The 19,305-nt window shown below is 48.3% G+C and overlaps 1 protein-coding gene across 1 annotated transcript in view; it reads left to right on the top strand.

Annotated features, from left to right (window-relative positions):
* MTMR4 (myotubularin related protein 4) overlaps positions 1–19,067 on the top strand; it is a 53,201-nt gene extending 34,134 nt beyond the window's left edge. Inside the window, 13 exon segments of the mRNA XM_050908930.1 lie at positions 4,225–4,338; positions 10,346–10,542; positions 10,811–10,939; positions 11,241–11,352; positions 11,794–11,989; positions 12,492–12,677; positions 13,446–13,616; positions 13,739–13,893; positions 14,259–15,504; positions 15,891–16,001; positions 16,307–16,395; positions 16,798–16,805; positions 16,808–19,067. Of these exon segments, the coding sequence (XP_050764887.1) occupies positions 4,225–4,338; positions 10,346–10,542; positions 10,811–10,939; positions 11,241–11,352; positions 11,794–11,989; positions 12,492–12,677; positions 13,446–13,616; positions 13,739–13,893; positions 14,259–15,504; positions 15,891–16,001; positions 16,307–16,395; positions 16,798–16,805; positions 16,808–16,974 (2,881 nt within the window). The 3' untranslated portion in view covers positions 16,975–19,067.
* The last annotated feature ends 238 nt before the right edge of the window (positions 19,068–19,305 follow it).

Here is a 19,305-nt window from a genome sequence, read left to right as displayed (position 1 = left end):
GCTTTTATTTATTTTTGACTTTATGAGGGAAGAGCTGTCTGGAGTTCTGTGTTACTGGTTTAGACAGCTGATGTTTCCTACTTGTTTCTGTGACTGCTCTTAATTCATATTTTGTCTTTATTTTGTCACAATTCTCTACAAATTTTAACACTATCCTTCGCTTTTATTGGGAAAGTGATAATTAGTGTTCTTGCTTGTATTTGCCATGTGAACATGTAGACAATAAGTCTACAAGGACCGTTAGCGATAAAGCGCATGTGTTTGCGTTCTGCGAAGGAAGATCTCTCTCGCTGGACTGGCTGTTACCTTTGTGGCTTACCACCACGCTTTGTCAGTCCTTGTCCGTAGGTGTGGCTTGTGTCAATTTATGCGTTTGTGTTGTGACAGCCACCTTTTTCTGGGATCAAACCTCACAGTTCCAAAAACGTTTCCTTCGGCGTTCTGGGTCAGCGTGGTCCCAGGGGTGTTTCAGGCCACCCTTCCATGACTTGCGTCGCTTCTCTCTTTCACGTGACAGGTGAGCGTATTGCGCAATGCAGGGACAAGGATGGTTGTCCTTAGGACTCCCTTTGTTGTGGAAAAAATGACCATTGAAGTTCTGTACTATTTCTTATCTTTTCAAGAGTTACTGTTTCATAAGAGGAGCTTCCTTCAAGTTGATGGTGAGCGACCTGTAAAAAAACCGCAACAAACAAACAATTCAAAAAAACCCTTTCTGAAAATCCAGATCCAGTCAGCCACATGAGCTCTATCTGCTCGTTCAGTGATGTTTCCAGCAAACTCTACATGTGTGATGCGCAACCTCCCTCCACAAAAGCCGTGTTGACTCTTCCCAAGTGCGCCGTATTTACCCTTGCACTGACTGTGACAGTCAGTTGCTTTGTACAGAAGTCAGACTCCAGTGGTTTTCCACGTTCGCCCCGGAGACCTTTTTACAAAATTGATAGTGTGTTTGCCACCTTTCATTCCTCTGGCACCCAAGCCAATGTAAGCAATAGCTTACACATCTCGGTTATTCATTCACCTGGCGCGCATTTGGTTGCTGTAGAAATGTTGAGCATTATCTAGTCGTGGTGATTAGTTACTCCTCGTTCCTAGCAGATTGTTCTAAAACTTCCCCTGCAGAAGTTTCCACGTTCATCTCTTCTTGTGCCTTGTCCCTTGTAAAACAGGGTTAGGTCTGGCAGCTTCTTTGTGGGCTCTTCTGCTGAACACCAACGCAAATAGTTTTGATTTTCTGCTGTGATCTTGCTGATCTATTAGACCTTCAGTTTTGGTAGCAGGCTGATACCTCCAAGACGTTTGAAAAAGTTCTTCAGAGTTTTAATCTTTTAACAGGTTGTTTCTCAAAAACTGCACGATGTGTCTCATTTTTACTGTTTTTTTTTAAATTCAGGTGCACATTTGGCTTCTCTCATGTCCTTTGGAAACATTTCCCCTCTTTGAAGGATGTCCTTTTATTTTTAAAGTCCTTCTTTTGTTCACTGTTTAACTCTGCCAGCTCTTTCTGATCTTTTTGATGCATTTTATATTACCACTGAATAGCATGTTTAAATAACCATCATGTCATCTGCAAGCTTCCCCCCGCCCCCCTCGCCTTTTCTGAAACTCATTGTTACTGTCGTGGGAGGCTTAGCCCCTCTAAAAATATTGTTGAATTCTACTGTAACAAAGTGATTTTTCAGTTATTCTATTTTGGAGCAGCCTAGGACCAAAGGAAGAGTTGCGTACTTCTGTATTATTTGGCTGGTAGCACCAAGAAGCAGCTGATCGTGTCGAAAAACGTCACCTTTGTCTCCTGCATTATCGTGATGCTTATGCATTTTATGTGGAAGCAACAGTCTCCCATGGCAATTTCTGCCCTCGCAGCCTTTCTGCATCTCTTCCAGCCTCTCATGGATGTCGTTAGTGTCGCTCCAGCGGTTGGCAGTGTAGCCTCAATGCTATCCTGTTTCTCTTTAGGCTTGGGATTTGAGTCCATGTACATTCTGCATTGCTTGTGGATGCTGGTAACTCTTAGCCTCACGCTTTTACCTTCACGTTTTCCTGGAACGTACTACACTTTGTTCACTGGCTCGATCTTTTTTGGTCTTCCTACAAAGCTTGTACTCTGAAATTTAGGGTACCTTTAATAATCTTCCTTGTATCAAGTTTATGAGACGCTGTTGAGCCAACATACTTACTTATCCTGGCTTTTCAGTTCGTCTACTTTATTTTTTGGAATTCTAGCCTAGAAGCACAGGTCTGTTTTTCTTGATCTCACTGCCATTTTTTATGCGCCCTGCTTAAATTTGGCTTAACTTCTTGAGGCTGTCCTGTTTCCTACCTGAATTTTATTGAATTTTCCTAACACTACAGAGTTTTAGTGACTTAACTCTTAGAAGATATGCTCCTGAACCTCTGCTGTACTGACTGTCCCCAATTTTTAGTTTAAGACATCTCCCATAATGTTTCATCTGAAGTGCCAGGGAACTGATTCCATTTTCATTTTGATGAAGCCCATTCTTGTATAAACTCAGCTATTCCAAAAGTTCCTCCAGATCTTAACAGGTGCTAACCCTCTTCCACATACCTTTATTCTCAGTCACACTTCAGTGCTTCTCTAATGTCCTGACCAACTTTACACGTGGAATCTGAGGCATTTCAGAGATGTCCAAACCTAGACATCCTACCACAGACATCCTGGTCTTCAGCTTCTTACCTCACAGCTTTAATTTTGCTTCCTGGATTCCTCTTCCTCACCCTGTTGTTTTTATCCTGTAGACCAACCTCGCTTTCTGCCTGGGGCTTTCTGAGAAGCTGTCTAGACACTGTGTGAAGTGCCATCTTCTAATGTGGCAGGCAGTTCCTCGCTAGCATCACAAACTATATAATACTCAGCGCTGTATCCTGCCTGTTGCCATCAGCTGGGATAGCCTGGACTCCGGGGAACGCCAGGCCACCCTCTGGAGCTTACCGGCTGGATAGTTTCACCCCCCTGAGTTTGCTTCCCATCTGCCCTGAAACATTCCTTCTGAATGATGTGGGTTATAGCCTAGAGCTAGAGTTGCTCTTTGATGTTCCTTGCCATGTACGGCTTTGTCTGCCTGGGCTGCTGGTGCTCAGCTGGTCCAGCATCCAAGCAGTGCTTTGTCTCTGAAGCCTGCAACCTGCCCTGCACGCGGCCGTATGCTGCGAGCGGCAGGGGCAGGATAGTAGCTGCAGTAACCACGAAGCCCCTGCGCTCCTGGATTTTTACGTGTGCTTCATTCTGCTTGTATTGCTCTCTCCCCTTCTCCCCAGCACTCTGTCTGGCTGTCCCCCTCTTTCCCTCGGCTCCCCTCTTGCCCCGCTGATAATGTACTTGCAGTTGGGTTTTTAACATTTTTCTTGGGACTTAAGAATTTGCAATCTTGTTGCCCCTGCTCATCTCCCCCACCCTCCCCAACTGAATTTCCATTTCAGCCGAACTGCTTTACACTTCAGGTTCGTTCAGACGTGGGGCTCCTCTGGTACTGCGGCTCTGCTCGTTGAAGAGTGGGGTCCCCCCTACTATTAGCTGTGCCCGCTGAGAGTTTCTTCCCCAGGGGACCGGATTGGTAAAGGCTTGCCCATCACATTCCTCTCACTGCTGGCATGTGTTCAGATGTGTGTTAGGAATCTGATTTCTGGCACCCCACCAAACAAGATATTCTTTTAGATCTCCCTCATGTCATTTTATTATAGCATACACCAAATCACCATTGCCATCCTTCTGGGCAGAGTTATGTCTTCCTTGCAGAGAAATGTCTAAAGCTTATCGGTGGTGACCTGTTTTCTGCAAGGCAGAAAGTGGCAGATCATCATTTACCAGAAGCTGTGTGTGTTTCTGGGTTTGCAAGTGCTGCAAGAAAACCAAAACCCCACTTAGATTAATGACTGTTCCCCTAAACCCTCATGAATTCTTAAATGCAGAGGATGTTCCAAAGGCATCCTTGGGAAGTACCGAGATACTTGGTATGGGCCCGGAGGTGAGGCCTGAGGTGAAAGGAGGTTGTCTTCTCTCAGCTCATTCCTGACAGCATTTTTTGGGTCACTTTTCCCACATTGAGACTCTACTGAGACAGATATGAAGAAGAGCCAAAGTCCCGTATGCTGAGTTTGGGGGAATGTGAGCTGCTCCTGCCCTCTCTCTGCACAGCTTCTCTGGTGCAGATTTTTGGTTGCCGAGTCCTCATCTTGCCTTTGTGCTTTCTTTTTTTCCAGGCTTTGTTCCAGTTATCCCCAGAAGCTGCTGGTCCCTGTCTGGATCACCGATAAGGAGCTAGAGAACGTGGCTTCGTTTAGGTCGTGGAAAAGGATCCCTGTGGTGGTGTACAGGTAAACGCGAAACCAAAGCAGTGTTCTCCCCCGAACCCACAACAGCTGCCCTTTTCCTCGTAGTCTTGGCGGGCGGTTGTGAAGCCAGGTTAGCAGAGCATGCGGACGGGACTGTGGAGCAAGGGGTGACAGCGATAGCTGCGTTCTGGTCCTCACACTGTGTATTCCTTTTGCCTCCTACCTGAAAACATGCTGCTCTCGGGACTCCTTCTCCCATCAGCCTCTTTAGGCACGCAGCCTGCGACAGTAGCAGACTCCAGAAGGGAGAAACAGCGTTCCAGGAACTGCTGCTGCTTTCCTGCTTTCGGAGGAAAAGCACGTCTGAAGACGTGGGTGACTTTCCTCCTATGGGAGATGCAGCAAGAACGCCATGTCAAATTAAGGTTCTCTTCCTTTGAGTTTCAAAACTCTTTCACAGATTGGTACTTGCCTAGCTGCTACTTTGAAAAGAAATCTCGGCCAAAATGAGCCTGCTGTGTGGCCCTGCTCTCAACTAGGTGTTCAGGCCTGGATGTACCTTTTAATGCCCAAGTGCAAATCACTTCTGTTTTGACCGAGTTCCGAGAGTTTGACAACATTTAGGTAACAGAATGAAATGTTTGCATGTGGCTGAACTTTGTTGATTCAATAGCTGGTAAATATTCCCTGGTCAGCCTTCCAAAAATAATCTATAGAGGGGGATGCAGGAGGCTAGGCAGCAAATAAAGCAGGGCTTTTCAGGGTAGGGGGGTGGTTTCTCATTAAACATGTCTCCTGGGAGACTGACTTGTTTGAAACAAAGGGGAGGCTGGTTGAATAGGTGCACCCAGGCAGCGTGCATGTTGTAAAATGTACGTTATGGTTTCTAGCCTTAGACTCTGTGTTAGCAATTACTAAATCCAAATATAAAAAGCTTTGAAAATACCAGAGCTGCACAACAAAGGACAGCCCTGGGAAGTACAAAAGCCAGGAAACAAAACCAGTGAATTTACACGTACCTTAACTCTACATCTTCATGTTACATGGTTTGCTGTTAGATGCTGGCAAAACACAGTGTATTACTTCTAGAAGAACTAAGTTCTACAGCAGAGTAGTAATGAGTGCTGCTTATCACATGGAGCCTTTCCCTCTTTGTAGCCAAGTCAGCTAAGAAGTTAATTGTATTTGTGATTACTTTTGCTAAAAATGGCCTGGCGCTGGAGGCTGTCCCGGTGTGCCTCCCTGCCCGAGGGCAAAGCCATGTCTTTTTGCTACTCTGTTAACAATTATTTCATTCCTTCCTTTATAATATCACTGTAATGGTACCCAGTAATTTACAAGCTGAGCTGCAACCCTTTGCAGCCGGGGATCAGATTAGAAGATGCTGACAAGCGATGTTACAAGATGCGACAAGTGCTTGCCCATCTGTATCTCTCATTTTCATGCACTCATGCCTTTGCCCTCAAGATTGAAGTCTTTTGGCCAGGAGGGTCCAGGAGGGCCATGGCTGCTTCTGGAGTGCCTTGTGCTGTACGGAAGGGGAAGAAATGAAAAGCCTCACGCTCAGCTGCTCCTCCTCACTCATAGTTCAGGAGAGAGTGGACAAGTGGGCTCGGGTGCGTGCATCCCAGGGACTCTGTAACCGCAGGACTGTTTGGTAGACTTCAGAGCTTTTGGAGAACGAGGCTGAATTCATTGAGTCACAGTCAGACCTGTAAAACATGACACCAAAGGTACCACATTATCAGTTTGCTTTAAAAAAGTATAATTTAGCTGTTAAGCAAAGCAGAAATTCAGGTCTCCATCTCTTGAGTCCTCAGTGGAGATGCGCAGGAGAGATGCAGGAGCCTCCAGGCACAATTCACTTTTAAAACAACGCAAAGGATGCAATTAATTATTTAGCTGACTACAGAGGCAGACGGGCATTGTATGCCAGCCGCTCCTCGTTATTACTCTCTGTCTACACAGCCACCTTCAGAAGACCTTGGGACTAGGTTGGCAAGAGAGCTCCTCACAGATGCTCAGCATCACCTTTGCCCGTGTTCGTGGTGCAGTGGCTGTCAGGGAAGCAGCGGGCAAACAGTGGACATTGCTCCAGCCCCATGGCTGAGCGCTGGGTCTCAGGCTTTCAGATCACGCCAGAGTGAGCCAGGCGCTTAACCCAGAGACTCAGGAAATGAAAGCACTTGCGTACATGCATCTCAGTTGGGAAGCTTTAGGCGACAGCTCTGTAAACCCTCTCTCAGCTTGCTTTTGTTTTAAGCTAAGCTGCTTGACCTTGCATTGTGGATGAGCACTCTTATGGCCAGAAAATAAGAGAGGGGACTTGAGAGATATTAGTTGATGCTTTCTGGATGATTGTTATGGGTTAAATGGCATATGTAGTAACATCAGATGTGCTCTGGCCTTGTGCTCTGAATGAATCTGGGAGTAAAAGCTCAACTGATAAACTACAAAGGCACCTCATACTGCAGCTTTGGATTCTGAAAGGGTCTCAAGTCATTAAGACTACACTGAGGATCCCTAAACAATAATTTTGTCCACATAAGTTAAAACACTATGGCACCTTCTGCCATTCTAGTTTCAAGAAAGGAACTTTTTTTCTTTGAGGAAAACCTCCACAAAAATCCCCGGTAAGAAAAGTCCCAAAATGCTTCATATGCTCGTGCTGGAAAGACTAGCAAGGGAATGCCGAGTCAAGCTATGGCTGCTCCCCTGACCTGGGAAGCTCGTGACAAGCTCAGTTGTGGTTTTGGTTCGTCCGCTGGCACCTGCTGCACTTTCTGCTGGCTGATGACTTCCTGCTCATCGATGCTGGCCATATTTCCTTGTGTTTATTGGCACGTCATTATGTCTCTTGAAACTGGCTACCTCAAGGCCATCCCTTGCCCAGCATTTGTTGCAGTGCTGAGAAGACTGTGCTACCAAGAAGTTTTCTGAGTTTAATACGACTCTTTGGCACTGTTTGTAGTATTGCATTAAGCAGGCTACCGCTAACTTCAAGCGGCCTACACAGCTAAGCTCTTTTTCTACCCTCTGCATCCCAAAACAGTGCCGTGGCATCCAAACAGCCTGTTGGGAGCAGTCCCTGGCACAGCACCTGCATTTCCCAAAAACATGCTCAGGCGCTGTCTGGGAAAGTGCTGGTTGGCACAGGCCAAAAACTGTGGGTGTGCTAACAAACAAGCTTGGATGATCACAGGCCGGCGCTTAAGTCCACACCTTGGCTATATTTCATTTACGAGTATAAACAAAGCCTTTGCTGCTGTCTGTATTAACCATCCTTGAGTGATCCTGAAGGCAGGAATAGATCTCCTGGGACCGACTGCTCTGTAAGTCACCTCGCAAAACAAAACAGCAGCAGAGGAGGGCACTGAAAGAAAAAGGACCTCACAGTATTTTGACTTAGCTGAACATGTGGAAGTCTTTGGTTTAAAGTCTTCATCAGTATTATCTATGAGATGTCATCAATGATAATACATTTTCTACGTTTATTGATAAGTTGCCTCAGGAGAATGAGGGGACCTTGTCTTTGAGAAGCAAAACCATTCCTGCAAACGGCAGTAGCTGCTGGTGAGATACTGTGCACCACTGTTAGAAGGGGTTCAAAGCCTCGACGCACTTTCTTGGTGTGCTGCCTTACAGAAAATAACATGAACAGGCACTGTCATCCTCCGTGGAACAGCAGAGCCCCTCATAGGGGGGCAGCATGAGAAAAAGAGATAGCTTCAAGAGTGCTTCTAATAGCCCTCACTGGCAGCTGAACAGCCTTTGGGTGATGGGTTGAGGCTTGTGCTAGTGCGCTGTAGGATCTAGAGCGTTACGTCCCCTACTTTGCCACCAATGCAACTTTTTCAGAGGTGTTGACCTACAAACAAAAAACCAGTACTTGGATGTGGTTTGTCAGGTGCTTTATCTACATCTTTGTTCTTGCTCCAGCTCATCTTCAGAGAGGTGCTGCATGGGGGGTGGTGGGATAGGGAGGGGCAAGCACTGTTGTTGTGAGGAACTGAGGTGCGGGGCTGTCCAGTTTATCCTGTCTCCGAGAAGGGCCAGGCACCAGGACTAGCGTCTCGGGGAAGTGTAACAAATGGGAGAGGTATGCAGGTGTTCTTTCCTGGTGCATCTTTGGAGCAGCTGGTGTCTTAGATTTCCTACAACAGATATTCAGGAGAATGTGTGATTGTGTTTCGTGGTCACTTGGTGCACCTAGCTCTATGGCTTTAATGTATGTTGGAACCAATTTATACTTCCACATTGCACTATGGTAGTGAGTCGCTGTCTGTTTTGTTTTGTTGTCCAAAAAATACTCCTTGTTTTTCTTAAACGTATGGCGTGACCATTCCAGTGCTTGTTTGTGTTTCTATCAGGGAAGAATAAGACTAATCTTCCAACTCACTTTTTTATATCTCTCATGACCTTTTATGCCTCTCATCCATTCTTGTCCTTCTCTCACGGTGGGGAGTTGTTTTCTACTTAAGTTGTCCATGTAGCGAAGCTCTTCTATGCCTCTGATTGTCCTTGCCACCCTTCTCTGGAGGTTTGAGTACTACATTATCCTTTTGAAGATGGATTAGTGAGAAATTTGTGTCATTTTGAAGATGTGTAAGGTGTGATGCCATAATAGTTTCTGTCTTGTTCTTTTCCAAGTAACTGCTAGCGCATTCTTAACCTTTTTGCTTCTCTTGAGAATTGAGCTGAGGCTTTTTGGGAGCTCCACAGTGACTTCAAAGTCTTTGAGATGTGGCCACTGATTTGTACCGAACTGCTCCATGTCATAGCTGGGGTTATGTTTTGATCATATGTAAATGCTTTTCATTTATTAATACTAAATTTCATACTGTATTTTTATCAGCCAGTATCACGAGATCGTTTGCAACTTTTTCCAGACAGCCATAGACTTGCCTGGATAATTCTGTATCACCAGCAACTTTGTCACCTAACGGTCTATTCCCTTTCCAGGCCATTTGTGAATGACTTGACTAGTGTGTTCATGTGAAAAATTAATGCTTATTCCTACTTCAGGCCTTCTGCCAGGCGTCAATAAGCAACAGCCAGGGTAGGGTTCACATTTTAGGGGTTGTTAATAAACACCAGCTCGGGCCTCCACCCAGAAACTAACCAGTCTGATGCTGAGTGAGCTAATCTTTCTAACTTACAAGCGATAAATGAAATGGTTTAACAACCAGTACGTATTTTAAGGGAGGAAAAAAAAAAAGAGAATGGGAGAACAGAACAGCATTAAAATAAATGCTGTTTATTTTACTATTGCCGCCGGTGCACCGTTGTGGTAGCGATTGGCACCTGTTGTTCTTCGACCCTCAGCAACCCCACAACCGAAGGGTCCTCAGAGAGACCGGGCAAGGTGCACAACTGTTCAACTTCCTCTGTTACTTTCCCAAAGTACCACCATAATTATTTAAAGTTCTCCTCTCTGGTTTAATATAAAATATTTACCTATCTATAGCCAATAATATACATTTTATATATTATATATTTATAGTTAATAATACATATTTATATTATTGTAAATAAAAATAGAAAAAGTTTAGTAGAGTGATGGCTAGAACAACTGGCGGCTTCCCCCTCGCTGCAGAAACTCCCCATTCATTTCAGTGGTAGTCGAGTCCCAGGGCGCAGCCGTGGGTCCTGGACGTGACGTCCCACGAGCTGCAGCAGACCCCAGAGCTGCCACCACCCACTGGCACTGGCTGTTCCCGACAGCCGCTCCAGCAAGCGCTGCAGCGACGTGCTCCTCTGCAATCTCATTTTGCCCGCTGTTCCATCTCCATTAGCCGCTCCTGCGCTCCTCACAGCCATCTTCTGTTCCTCACCGCTGTGATGCGAGTGACAGCCTCCGTGTCACTGCTGCTGTTATGGATAATGGTTATTTGAAATGCCCTGCCCTGTTTCACCGCTTGAATGCAAGAGTAAATGCAGTAGATAAAGCAGCGAGGAGGGCTGCACAGGTGCTGACTGTAGCTGAAGTTTGCTGGGGTTGTTCCTGACCTCTCCAGGGGGCTTCATGAGGCTCTCGCTTCCTTTGCAGACACGTGCGCAATGGGGCGGTGATTGCACGCTGCAGCCAGCCTGAAATCAGCTGGTGGGGCTGGCGAAATGCTGACGACGAGTATCTTGTGACATCTATTGCCAAAGCCTGTGCCTTGAACCCTGGAGTAAAGGTACCTGGTGGCATGCCGCACAACGGGAGCAGCGACGGCAGCGAGGCCTGCGATGCTGACTTCGGTGAGACAGCTTACTCCCTTCCACTCTCCTAAACGTGTGAATTATCTAGTGCTTCCTACACCTCCATGTTGCTGTTGCTGCTAACAGGGCTGATACAATGCAAGGTTTAAACCCGATATCCAGATGGATAATCTGGGCCCTGTCATGCCTTGACTGCGGTGTGTGGGATGAGTCTCTGGGCTCATTCACGGCCAGTGTTGGGTGGCACTGGAGGCCTGTCATAGGAGGGACGGAGGTGCCAGGAACTCAGTCCGTGCTGTCTCTGCAGACTCGTCCCTGACCGCGTGTTCAGGTGTGGAGAACGCAGGAACTCCTCAGAAGCTGCTGATTCTTGATGCCAGGTCCTACACTGCGGCTGTGGCCAACAGAGCGAAGGGAGGCGGCTGCGAATGTGAAGGTACAGAGGCCTAAGCGCATCCCGGCACATCTTCCTCTTGGACCTGCTTTGTCGAGTGGGTCCTAGAGCGCAGTTGGGGGTCGGGTCAGCATTTTGGTACTCGGTCTCTGGGAGCACGTTCCCCTTCTCACTCGTGCAAAGTCCATTATTCCAGATATATTGCTTCTGGCCTGCAAGGCTTTTGTAGAGAAACTGGAGACCAGCAATGGTGCTGTGAGGGGACGGCTAAAGTAAGTGTATGGAGGCAGTTGCTGTAGTGGCAGCAGCTCTCTCTGAATGTTTCTGTCTCTGTTGTGTTCAGAGTATTACCCCAACTGTGAAGTCGTGTTCATGGGCATGGCCAACATCCACTCCATCCGGAACAGTTTCCAGTATCTGCGTGCTGTCTGCAGTCAGGTGCCAGACCCGAGCAAGTAAGTGACTGTTCTCCAGCTGCGTTTGATGCCATATCTGTGAACGTCCTGGGGGTTTTGCCCTCCCTTTTTCCTTTTTCCTATCCCAGGTTTCTACCTCAGAAAATGGAGGGATAGGAAAGTGCTCATGGTGCTTGAATGCTGCTTATTTTGATCCCTGGTAATCCAGAAGGGATTGCAGCACTGCCTCAGTGTCACTTGGTTGTGTATGTGTCCTCTGAGGGTTTCTAAAATGTAGCTCTATCTGGGAAAAATTGAATTCAGGGGTTGGATTCTTTGCACTTATTCCCAGGCTGGCTGGCTCCTCTTGAACATGTTTTAGAAAGGACTGATTTTCATTGAGGACTCCAAAAAGACCTAGCTTAAAATACATCTTTTTTTTTTTTTTTTTTCCACTGGAGAGCTAAGGAACCATTTTCTTGCTTTTTGCACGCTTTCTAGCTGGCTTTCAGCCCTGGAGAGTACCAAGTGGCTGCAGCACCTTTCTGTCATGCTGAAGGCAGCGGTGCTGGTCTCCAGTGCGGTTGACAGAGAAGGGCGTCCAGTGCTGGTTCACTGCTCAGACGGCTGGGACAGGACTCCGCAGATTGTAGCGCTGGCAAAGATTCTTCTGGACCCTTACTACAGGACCATGGAGGTATGAGTTGTGCTATGCTGCTAGTTCATGTCTGTTAAAAGGCAGCTTTTGTCTCGGAGTCTCCGGAGAAAGGAGCAGGATCGCACTTGGCAATAAGCTTAGTGGCTTTACTATTAACTTAGTGGCGTTACTATTGTGGGTGTTGGGTTTTTCCACGTTTTCTTCCTGCCTGTTTTTGGTGAACTGTACCTCGCTCCTCTGCCCAGCTTGGTGAAGTACCGTGGTAAATAACCTCTTGTGTTCAAGGTTCAGCTGCTTCTCTACTCTTAATTATGCATATTCTCCAAGCTGTTTATTGTATAGAAATAACAGCTGTTAGTTTGTGTTTGGAAACCTCTGACATTCAGGTAGCTCTGCTCCCCAACCAAGCACCGGTGCAGCCTCCTTTCCAGCCCTTCGGAAGTCCTGAGTTTGCCTGGCACTGCTGGCGGATGGGGCTTGCCTTGTCCTGCTACGTGCCTACAGCAAAGCGTCTGCAGGTAGTTTTTTCTTTTATTTGCAGGGCTTCCAGGTGCTTGTTGAATCGGATTGGCTGGATTTTGGTCACAAGTTTGGTGATCGCTGTGGTCACCAGGAGAAGGTGGAAGATCAGAACGAGCAGTGCCCAGTTTTTCTCCAGTGGCTGGATGCTGTTCATCAGCTTCTGAAGCAATTTCCTTGCCTCTTTGAATTTAACGAAGCTTTTTTGGTAAGAAATATGCATGCAAACATCTCTTTATCCCTTGCCAGATGTGAGCAGAGGCAGAGGGAAGGCCATGATATTTTACAGTGTTGTAGTTGAAAGAAAACAAAAATTGAGTTCTTTAAAAATGGGAAAGTGTCTGAGTAGTACTTGGGCTCTCTGCTGGCATTCCTGACATACCTTCACTGTGTGGGTCCAGCCCTGCCCTTCAGTTGTGGTATTTTGACCTGGTTCTGTATGTGTGATGCTTCTGCCGGCTTCTGTTAGCTGCTTGCAATTTCCTCCTCCTCCTAGTGGGTTCTGCAGGCTTGGAGCACCTAGCAGATTGCACAGTGACAAAGGGTTTATATTCTCTGGTTTCTTGGAATCACTTCTTCTCCAGGTCCCTTTCTAGCCCAGTGAATTCAGATACCATCAGCAGCACTGTTTTGATTAAAAGCCTGATTTGCATATCTCGGAGCAATATGAGTCTAAAACATTTAAAAAAAATAAATTAGGGAAACAATAGCTATTAATCTCTGCCTTATCAAATAATACGGGTTAGGGTTATAGAGGGATGGGTATAGTATCAGTTGACTGTGGCTTTCACTTTAAGTGATTGCTGTTGCCATCCCCTCTCTGTCCTGCCCTGGGTGGCAGAGAGGACAGCAGTAGGGTCACCGGCTGGGTAGGAGGTGCGTGAGCCATCCCAGAGGAGTGGAAGATGTTTCCCCTGTAGACAGGAGACACCGTTTCCCAATGGCCCTGACAATTGTTCCCCTTCTGACGCTGCAGGTGAAGCTGGTGCAGCACACGTATTCCTGCCTCTATGGGACCTTCCTTGGGAACAGCCCCTGCGAGCGAGAGATGCACAACATCTACAAGCGTACCTGCTCCGTGTGGTCCCTCCTGCGGGCTGGCAATAAGAACTTCCACAATCTTCTCTATATGCCAGGGTCTGAGCAGGTCAGCAGAGCTCCTGGCCCAGCTTTCCAGGCTTTTTGCCTGCCAGGCACCAGGGAGTGTGTGGGGAGAGGTTGGAGGGGTTTCCTTTTGCATTCATCTCTGATCATAAGTGGTTGTTGCAGGTGCTGCATCCAGTGTGCCACGTACGAGCTCTGCACGTCTGGACAGCAGTGTATCTCCCAGCTTCCTCGCCGCATCCTCTGGGACAGGATGATATGGACATTTACCTGCCCTCTGGATCTCAGAGCCAGGAGTTCAGTGGCAGATGTTTGGACAGGTAAGAGCCGGGAGCTCCAGGCCCAGGTTGCTGCCTACCCACAGGCCTTCTTTCCCTCCTTGCTCATTGTAGTTCCTCTGTTTTACCTGTTGTTCTCATCTTTCTTGTGGAGAGCAAGAGCTCTGTAGCATTGTCCCAGCCACTTGGAGAAGAACGTGTACAGCTCCCTGCTGCACCTAAAAAGGCAGACTGCAGAGGTCACGCTGTAGTGTTGTGCATTTCGGCTCATGCTGCCGCACTGCCTCTCCCCACCCACCCCATGATCTGTAATTAGGAACATTTCCCTTCCCTCATCTCAGTTTTGACTGAAATGAGGGAAGTTTCAGGAATTTTGTTGTGCAATTTGCTTTGCTTTTGGGTTCTAGATTACCAAAGACAAGATCTATGGATGACCTGCTCTCAGCCTGCGACTCTAGCAGCCCGCTGACCCGCACGTCTAGTGATCCCAACCTGAATAACCACTGTCAGGAAGTCCGGGTGGGCCTGGAAGCCCGGCATGCTGCCGCTGAGGGAGCCGAGCCGCACTTGGGCGAAGGCAGTGCGGTGGCTGCGGGAGAGACACGGCCGGTGGAGGAGCGAGGGGAAAACACTCCCCTGCAAGCCAACAGCGCTTGTAGCAGCCGTGCTGAGCACGAAGGGCATAGCAAGCAACTGAGCAGCTGGGCTTCTGTGCCAGCAAGCAGCGTCTCTCTGGAGGCAGAAAAGGGAAACGGAACATACACGGAGGAACTGGATGGCATATGTCCAGCTCCAAATCCTTCCGGACAGGAAAATGTTGACAGGGTTTCCACCGGTTCTGGAAAGCAGTTAGAAACCTGTCCCCAGGAACCTTTGAAGGCTACTGGCCTGGTGTCCAACGGAGGAGGCTGTCCCAAGAGAAACACCACCTGCCAAGACTTTCCCAGCCAGGAGTCCCTGGCACCAAGCGCCCCTTGCCAGGACATCCCAGGCCCTGCCCCAGCCACCCCCTGCCCAGAGGAAGACAACGGCAAAGGTGATGCTGGAAGGAGTGTGCCCTGCGAGGAGCCTGGCCGGCTGGGGAGAGTCCCGCTAGAGCAATGGCGCAAGCCCATTTCCCAGAGCCAAAGCAGCGAGTTCTCCTTCCTGGGGTCCAACTGGGACAGTTTTCAAGGAATGGTGACATCGCTCCCCAATGGGGAGCCTGCACCCAGACACCTCCTCTCCTATGGCTGCTGTAGCAAGAGGTTGAGCAGCAAACCTCTGCGGGCACCAGGCCTGTGCCTCAGTGGGCAGTGGTCTGCCAGAGAAGCTGCAAAACCCTCAGTCTGCTCTGGCCACGTCGGCACGCATTTTGCAGGCCCCACAGGGAAGCCCAGCCGTTCGTGGCTACCCTGCCACCTGAAACAAGCATCTGGTCCCAAGCACGTGCCGCCAAAATGTCCTTCTCCTGTGCCTCCTCTCTACCTGGACGATGATGGGCTCCCCTTCCCCACGGATGTGATTCAGCACAGGCTGCGGCAGATCGAGGCCAGCTACAAGCAGGAGGTGGAGCAGCTGCGCAGGCAGGTGCGAGAGCTGCAGCTGCGCCTGGACATCCGCCACTTCTGCGCCCCTCCGGCCGAGCCTCCGATGGACTACGAGGACGACTTTGTAAGTAACTGCCTCTAACACCCCAACTCCGGCAGTGCGGCTCCAGCAGCGGTGGTCCCTGCACCCCGCTCACACCGCCCTCTCCAACCCACGGTTCTCGCGCTCTTACTTTTGGAGTGGGTGGTTAAGATTGTTCCTGTGTTTCCTCAGCCCTGTTCCCCTCCTGTCCATGTGCCGTGTCCTCATGCCACCCAGAGGTATCTCTGCTTCTTGAGGGCCAAGCAATGGCTCCTACCATGGTCATGAAAGCTTTACCTCCTTGTATGGGGAGCTGTGGAGCCACCCACGTGCCCCTCACAAGCACGGAGTGTGGCCGGAGCAGGGAATGCCCTTGACTGTGTGACTGAGGCAGCTGAGGGGATTTGTGACTTTGTCTCTTTTTGCAGACATGTTTGAAGGAATCGGATGGCAGCGACACTGAGGATTTCTGTTCTGATCATAGTGAAGACTGTTTGTCAGAAGCGAGCTGGGAGCCTGTTGATAAGAAGGAGACTGAGGTACGTGTCCTGTTATGGCAGCTGTAATGCAGCAGGAGAGAATGTTTCTTTGCAGCTAGCTTTGGTGGTTACAGCAGCAGAGAGTGGTCTGGAAGCAAGGCAGAGAGCAGCCACCCTTGTCCTTTAACACATCCTCTGCATCCTCTGCTGCTGCTGCATCCGATAGAAGGGGACCTGTGGGGTGGGCTCGCTCTGAGCTAGCCTGTTGCGGTCCAAAGCCACATCTCAACCTGCGCTGGGGTCCCGAGCCCTGGTCGTTGTGGTGTTACAGACTGAAAGCTGATGAGGACTGGTGTCTGCCCTAGGTCACGCGGTGGGTTCCAGACCACATGGCCTCGCATTGTTTTAACTGCGATTGTGAATTCTGGCTGGCCAAACGGAGGCATCACTGCAGGTAAACAATATTATCGCTGTAGTTCCACTCTTCTTCTTAGCCTGTTTCTCACAAACCTCGCAAAATGCCTGTCTGCGATGTTTGTTCCCTCCAGCTCCCAGGAGAAAGTTTTAGGTCTTTCCTTTATTTGCCAGGCCTCATAAATTCCGTGCAGACTTCCATTCTACATTGTTCTTGTTTCTGTTTTTCCAGCCTTTGATCCTTCTCCTGGGTAGTAATGCCCATTAGTCCCTTTCTCGTGCTAGCCAGTTAGCTTGCACTGGAGACCATAGTTTAAGAAACATGTTGACAAGTCGTAAGTAATGCTGGTACTTCGCTCCTGAACTGGATCCTTTGCGCTTGCTGAAGTTTTGCTGTGGCGTTCCCAGCTCTCTTTTCACTGGTTTTCTTGCTCCTTGACAGGAACTGTGGGAAGTGTTTTGTGCTGGCTGCTGCCATCTGAAGTTGCCCATCCCTGATCAGCAGTTGTACGACCCTGTCCTCGTTTGTAACTCCTGTTATGACCACATCCAGGTGTCTCGTGCCAGGGAGCTCATGAGCCAACATCTGAAGAAACCCATCGCCACAGCTTCCAGCTGAATGCCAGACAAGGGACCTGTCTAAGCCCAGCCTTTTCTCTCATGGGTTTGAAGGGTGACTCTGCCTCCACTGTGATTGTGAAGGCCGTTGGTGCAACACTTGAACACCAAGCTTGAATGCACTGTCTTCAGCAGTCTTACTATCAGTCTGGAGCAGAGGAGCTCAGATTAGAGAGTATGGTGTGTGTCCCCGCTCTGGTACCGGTGGGCCCGTACATTGTAGTCTGATGACCTAGGGCTAAAGAGGGGATTGCGACCTCTTTCTCTTGTGGGCTGGAAAGCAATGTTTTCACAGATCTTGCCTGTGCAAAGTACCCCCAAAGCAATAGAAAGGCATGTTTAGAACCACCTCCCCCTACAAAGGCAGGCTTCTGTACGAGAAGGAAGAGGGCAGACTCCAGGTGGTACTGTGTGCTTTGGAAGGGCCTCAGCCTGGAGCAGTTCTGTAGATTCTCTTTCCATGAGTGTGATTTGCGATCAGCTTGGTGAACAAGACACATTAGCCATCACTAATTGATTTTCTCTTGAGCGTTGAAGAGAAATTCATTCTGGCTGAAAACGGGCCGAGCAGATTTTGCCTGTTTTCATGCTCGGCTAGGATTGGTGAATGCATTTGACTTCGCCCCTGCCCCCCAACACTGCGGGGAGATGGGAGATTGGCTTTTTCACTTCTGCTCTGCCCGTCTGCTTTGTCTGCGGTCGTGTCACAGCCTGGTGCTAACACAGGAATGGCACCCTGATCCTCTCCTGGCATGGAAACGGAACTCGTGTTCCTGTGTTGCTCCTCCTCCCCTTTTCTGCCCTCAGCTCTCCACTTCCTACTGCTCTTTATCCTGAAAACTTGATACCTTGAGGGTATAGGCCATAATGTGTTGTTTTACCTCCTGGAATGTGCTGTCTGGTGTATGTGAGGGTTTCAGTCCAAATGCTGCTATATATTTCTGTGCACTTAATGTAACCCGAAGAAGGGAGAATGAAGCATCGATACCAAAACGGGGGTGGGGAAGGACACTGGCTGACATAGACACTACGGTCTGTGCTTTTCACTTTAGGATGTACAGCCAAGCTACAGTGATGAACATGACGTGTGGCATCTGTTCAGTGGTGGAAACAATCTCTCTGACTTGCCCCAGCGTTACCTAAAATGCCTCTTGAATTTGACTTCTTTTTTTGTCTCCTGTACGGTGGTCAAAGTTCAGAGTTGCCAACTCGTAATCGCCTCTCTACTTCTTCTTTAAACTAGAGAGCAGGAATCCCAACTCATTCTAAGGAAAAGGAACTGGGTTTAGAAAGAAAGAAAGGTCTAGAAAGAAAGTGGGCTTCAGGTGGGCTTTTAATCCCTAGATCCCTCGAGGAGTATCCATCCTGCCTCCTTTCTAAGAAATCTGCGGATATTAATGAGGAAGAAGAGTTTGAAAGTGGGGCATTTCTTTGCAGAAATGCAGGTTTTCTTTCCAGCTAAATGAAAATGCCCGATATATTCTGCACCTCATGAGCTGAGACTTCGTATGTGGGGGGAGGACCTGTGAGGACGTTTGGTCTTCTAACAAGGCAAAGTACTTTACACTGTTGTGATCTCCCAGTTGTTTTGCTAATGGTTTGTCATCTCCGGCAGAGGGAATGGAATAATGACCCTTTCCTGCACTTTGATATGTCAGCCTCTGGTTTTGTAAATCCCAATAGTGCAAGCAAAGCTAGCATCATCTGAAGACCCTGTACTTACTTGGACTCTGCTTTTTTTCCATACTGGGAACGACCAATATGGCTTTGGGAAGAGAAGGCACCTTGCTTCACATTCTCCCCTGCCTTGTACCTTGCAGTCGTTGCCAGACATGGAAGAGTGACCATTGGGCTGGCAGAAGAAACTGGATTTGCTCCTGTTTTGCACATGTTGGAATGACTGCAAGCAATAAGGAAGCCAGAGACTAGGTACTCCTGGCCCTTCCGTTCAGGCCATTAGTCCAAACTGCTTTTAGCTCTTGTGAGTTTCAGCGTCACAATGTGCTGGCCAAAAACTCTAAAATCAGTTCGATAGCATTGTGACAAACAAAATGTGCTGTACAACTCAATACAGTCGAAATAAAATCTCTATATTAGTGCTGCTGTGTTTGGACCCATTCTTTCGTTTGTGGTGAATTCTTCTTCTTGCACAGCGTTTCCCAGGCTGCTGTTACTTGCTACCTTTTCCCTTGGTTAAGGTGTGTTAGGAATGTAATATCCCTTCTCACAAGTAAGAATCAAGGGTAGGACACAAAGCACCCTACGTGACGCTCTTCTACTCTGAGGCCCTCTGCTCTTTTCCGAACAAACCTGCAGCTGCCCAGGATACCAG

The sequence above is a fragment of the Gymnogyps californianus genome, chromosome 20, assembly GCF_018139145.2.
Source record: "Gymnogyps californianus isolate 813 chromosome 20, ASM1813914v2, whole genome shotgun sequence".
NCBI lineage: Eukaryota > Metazoa > Chordata > Aves > Accipitriformes > Cathartidae > Gymnogyps > Gymnogyps californianus.
Note: the sequence above shows the minus strand (reverse complement) of the source record. Positions and strands in the feature narration are given on the sequence as shown.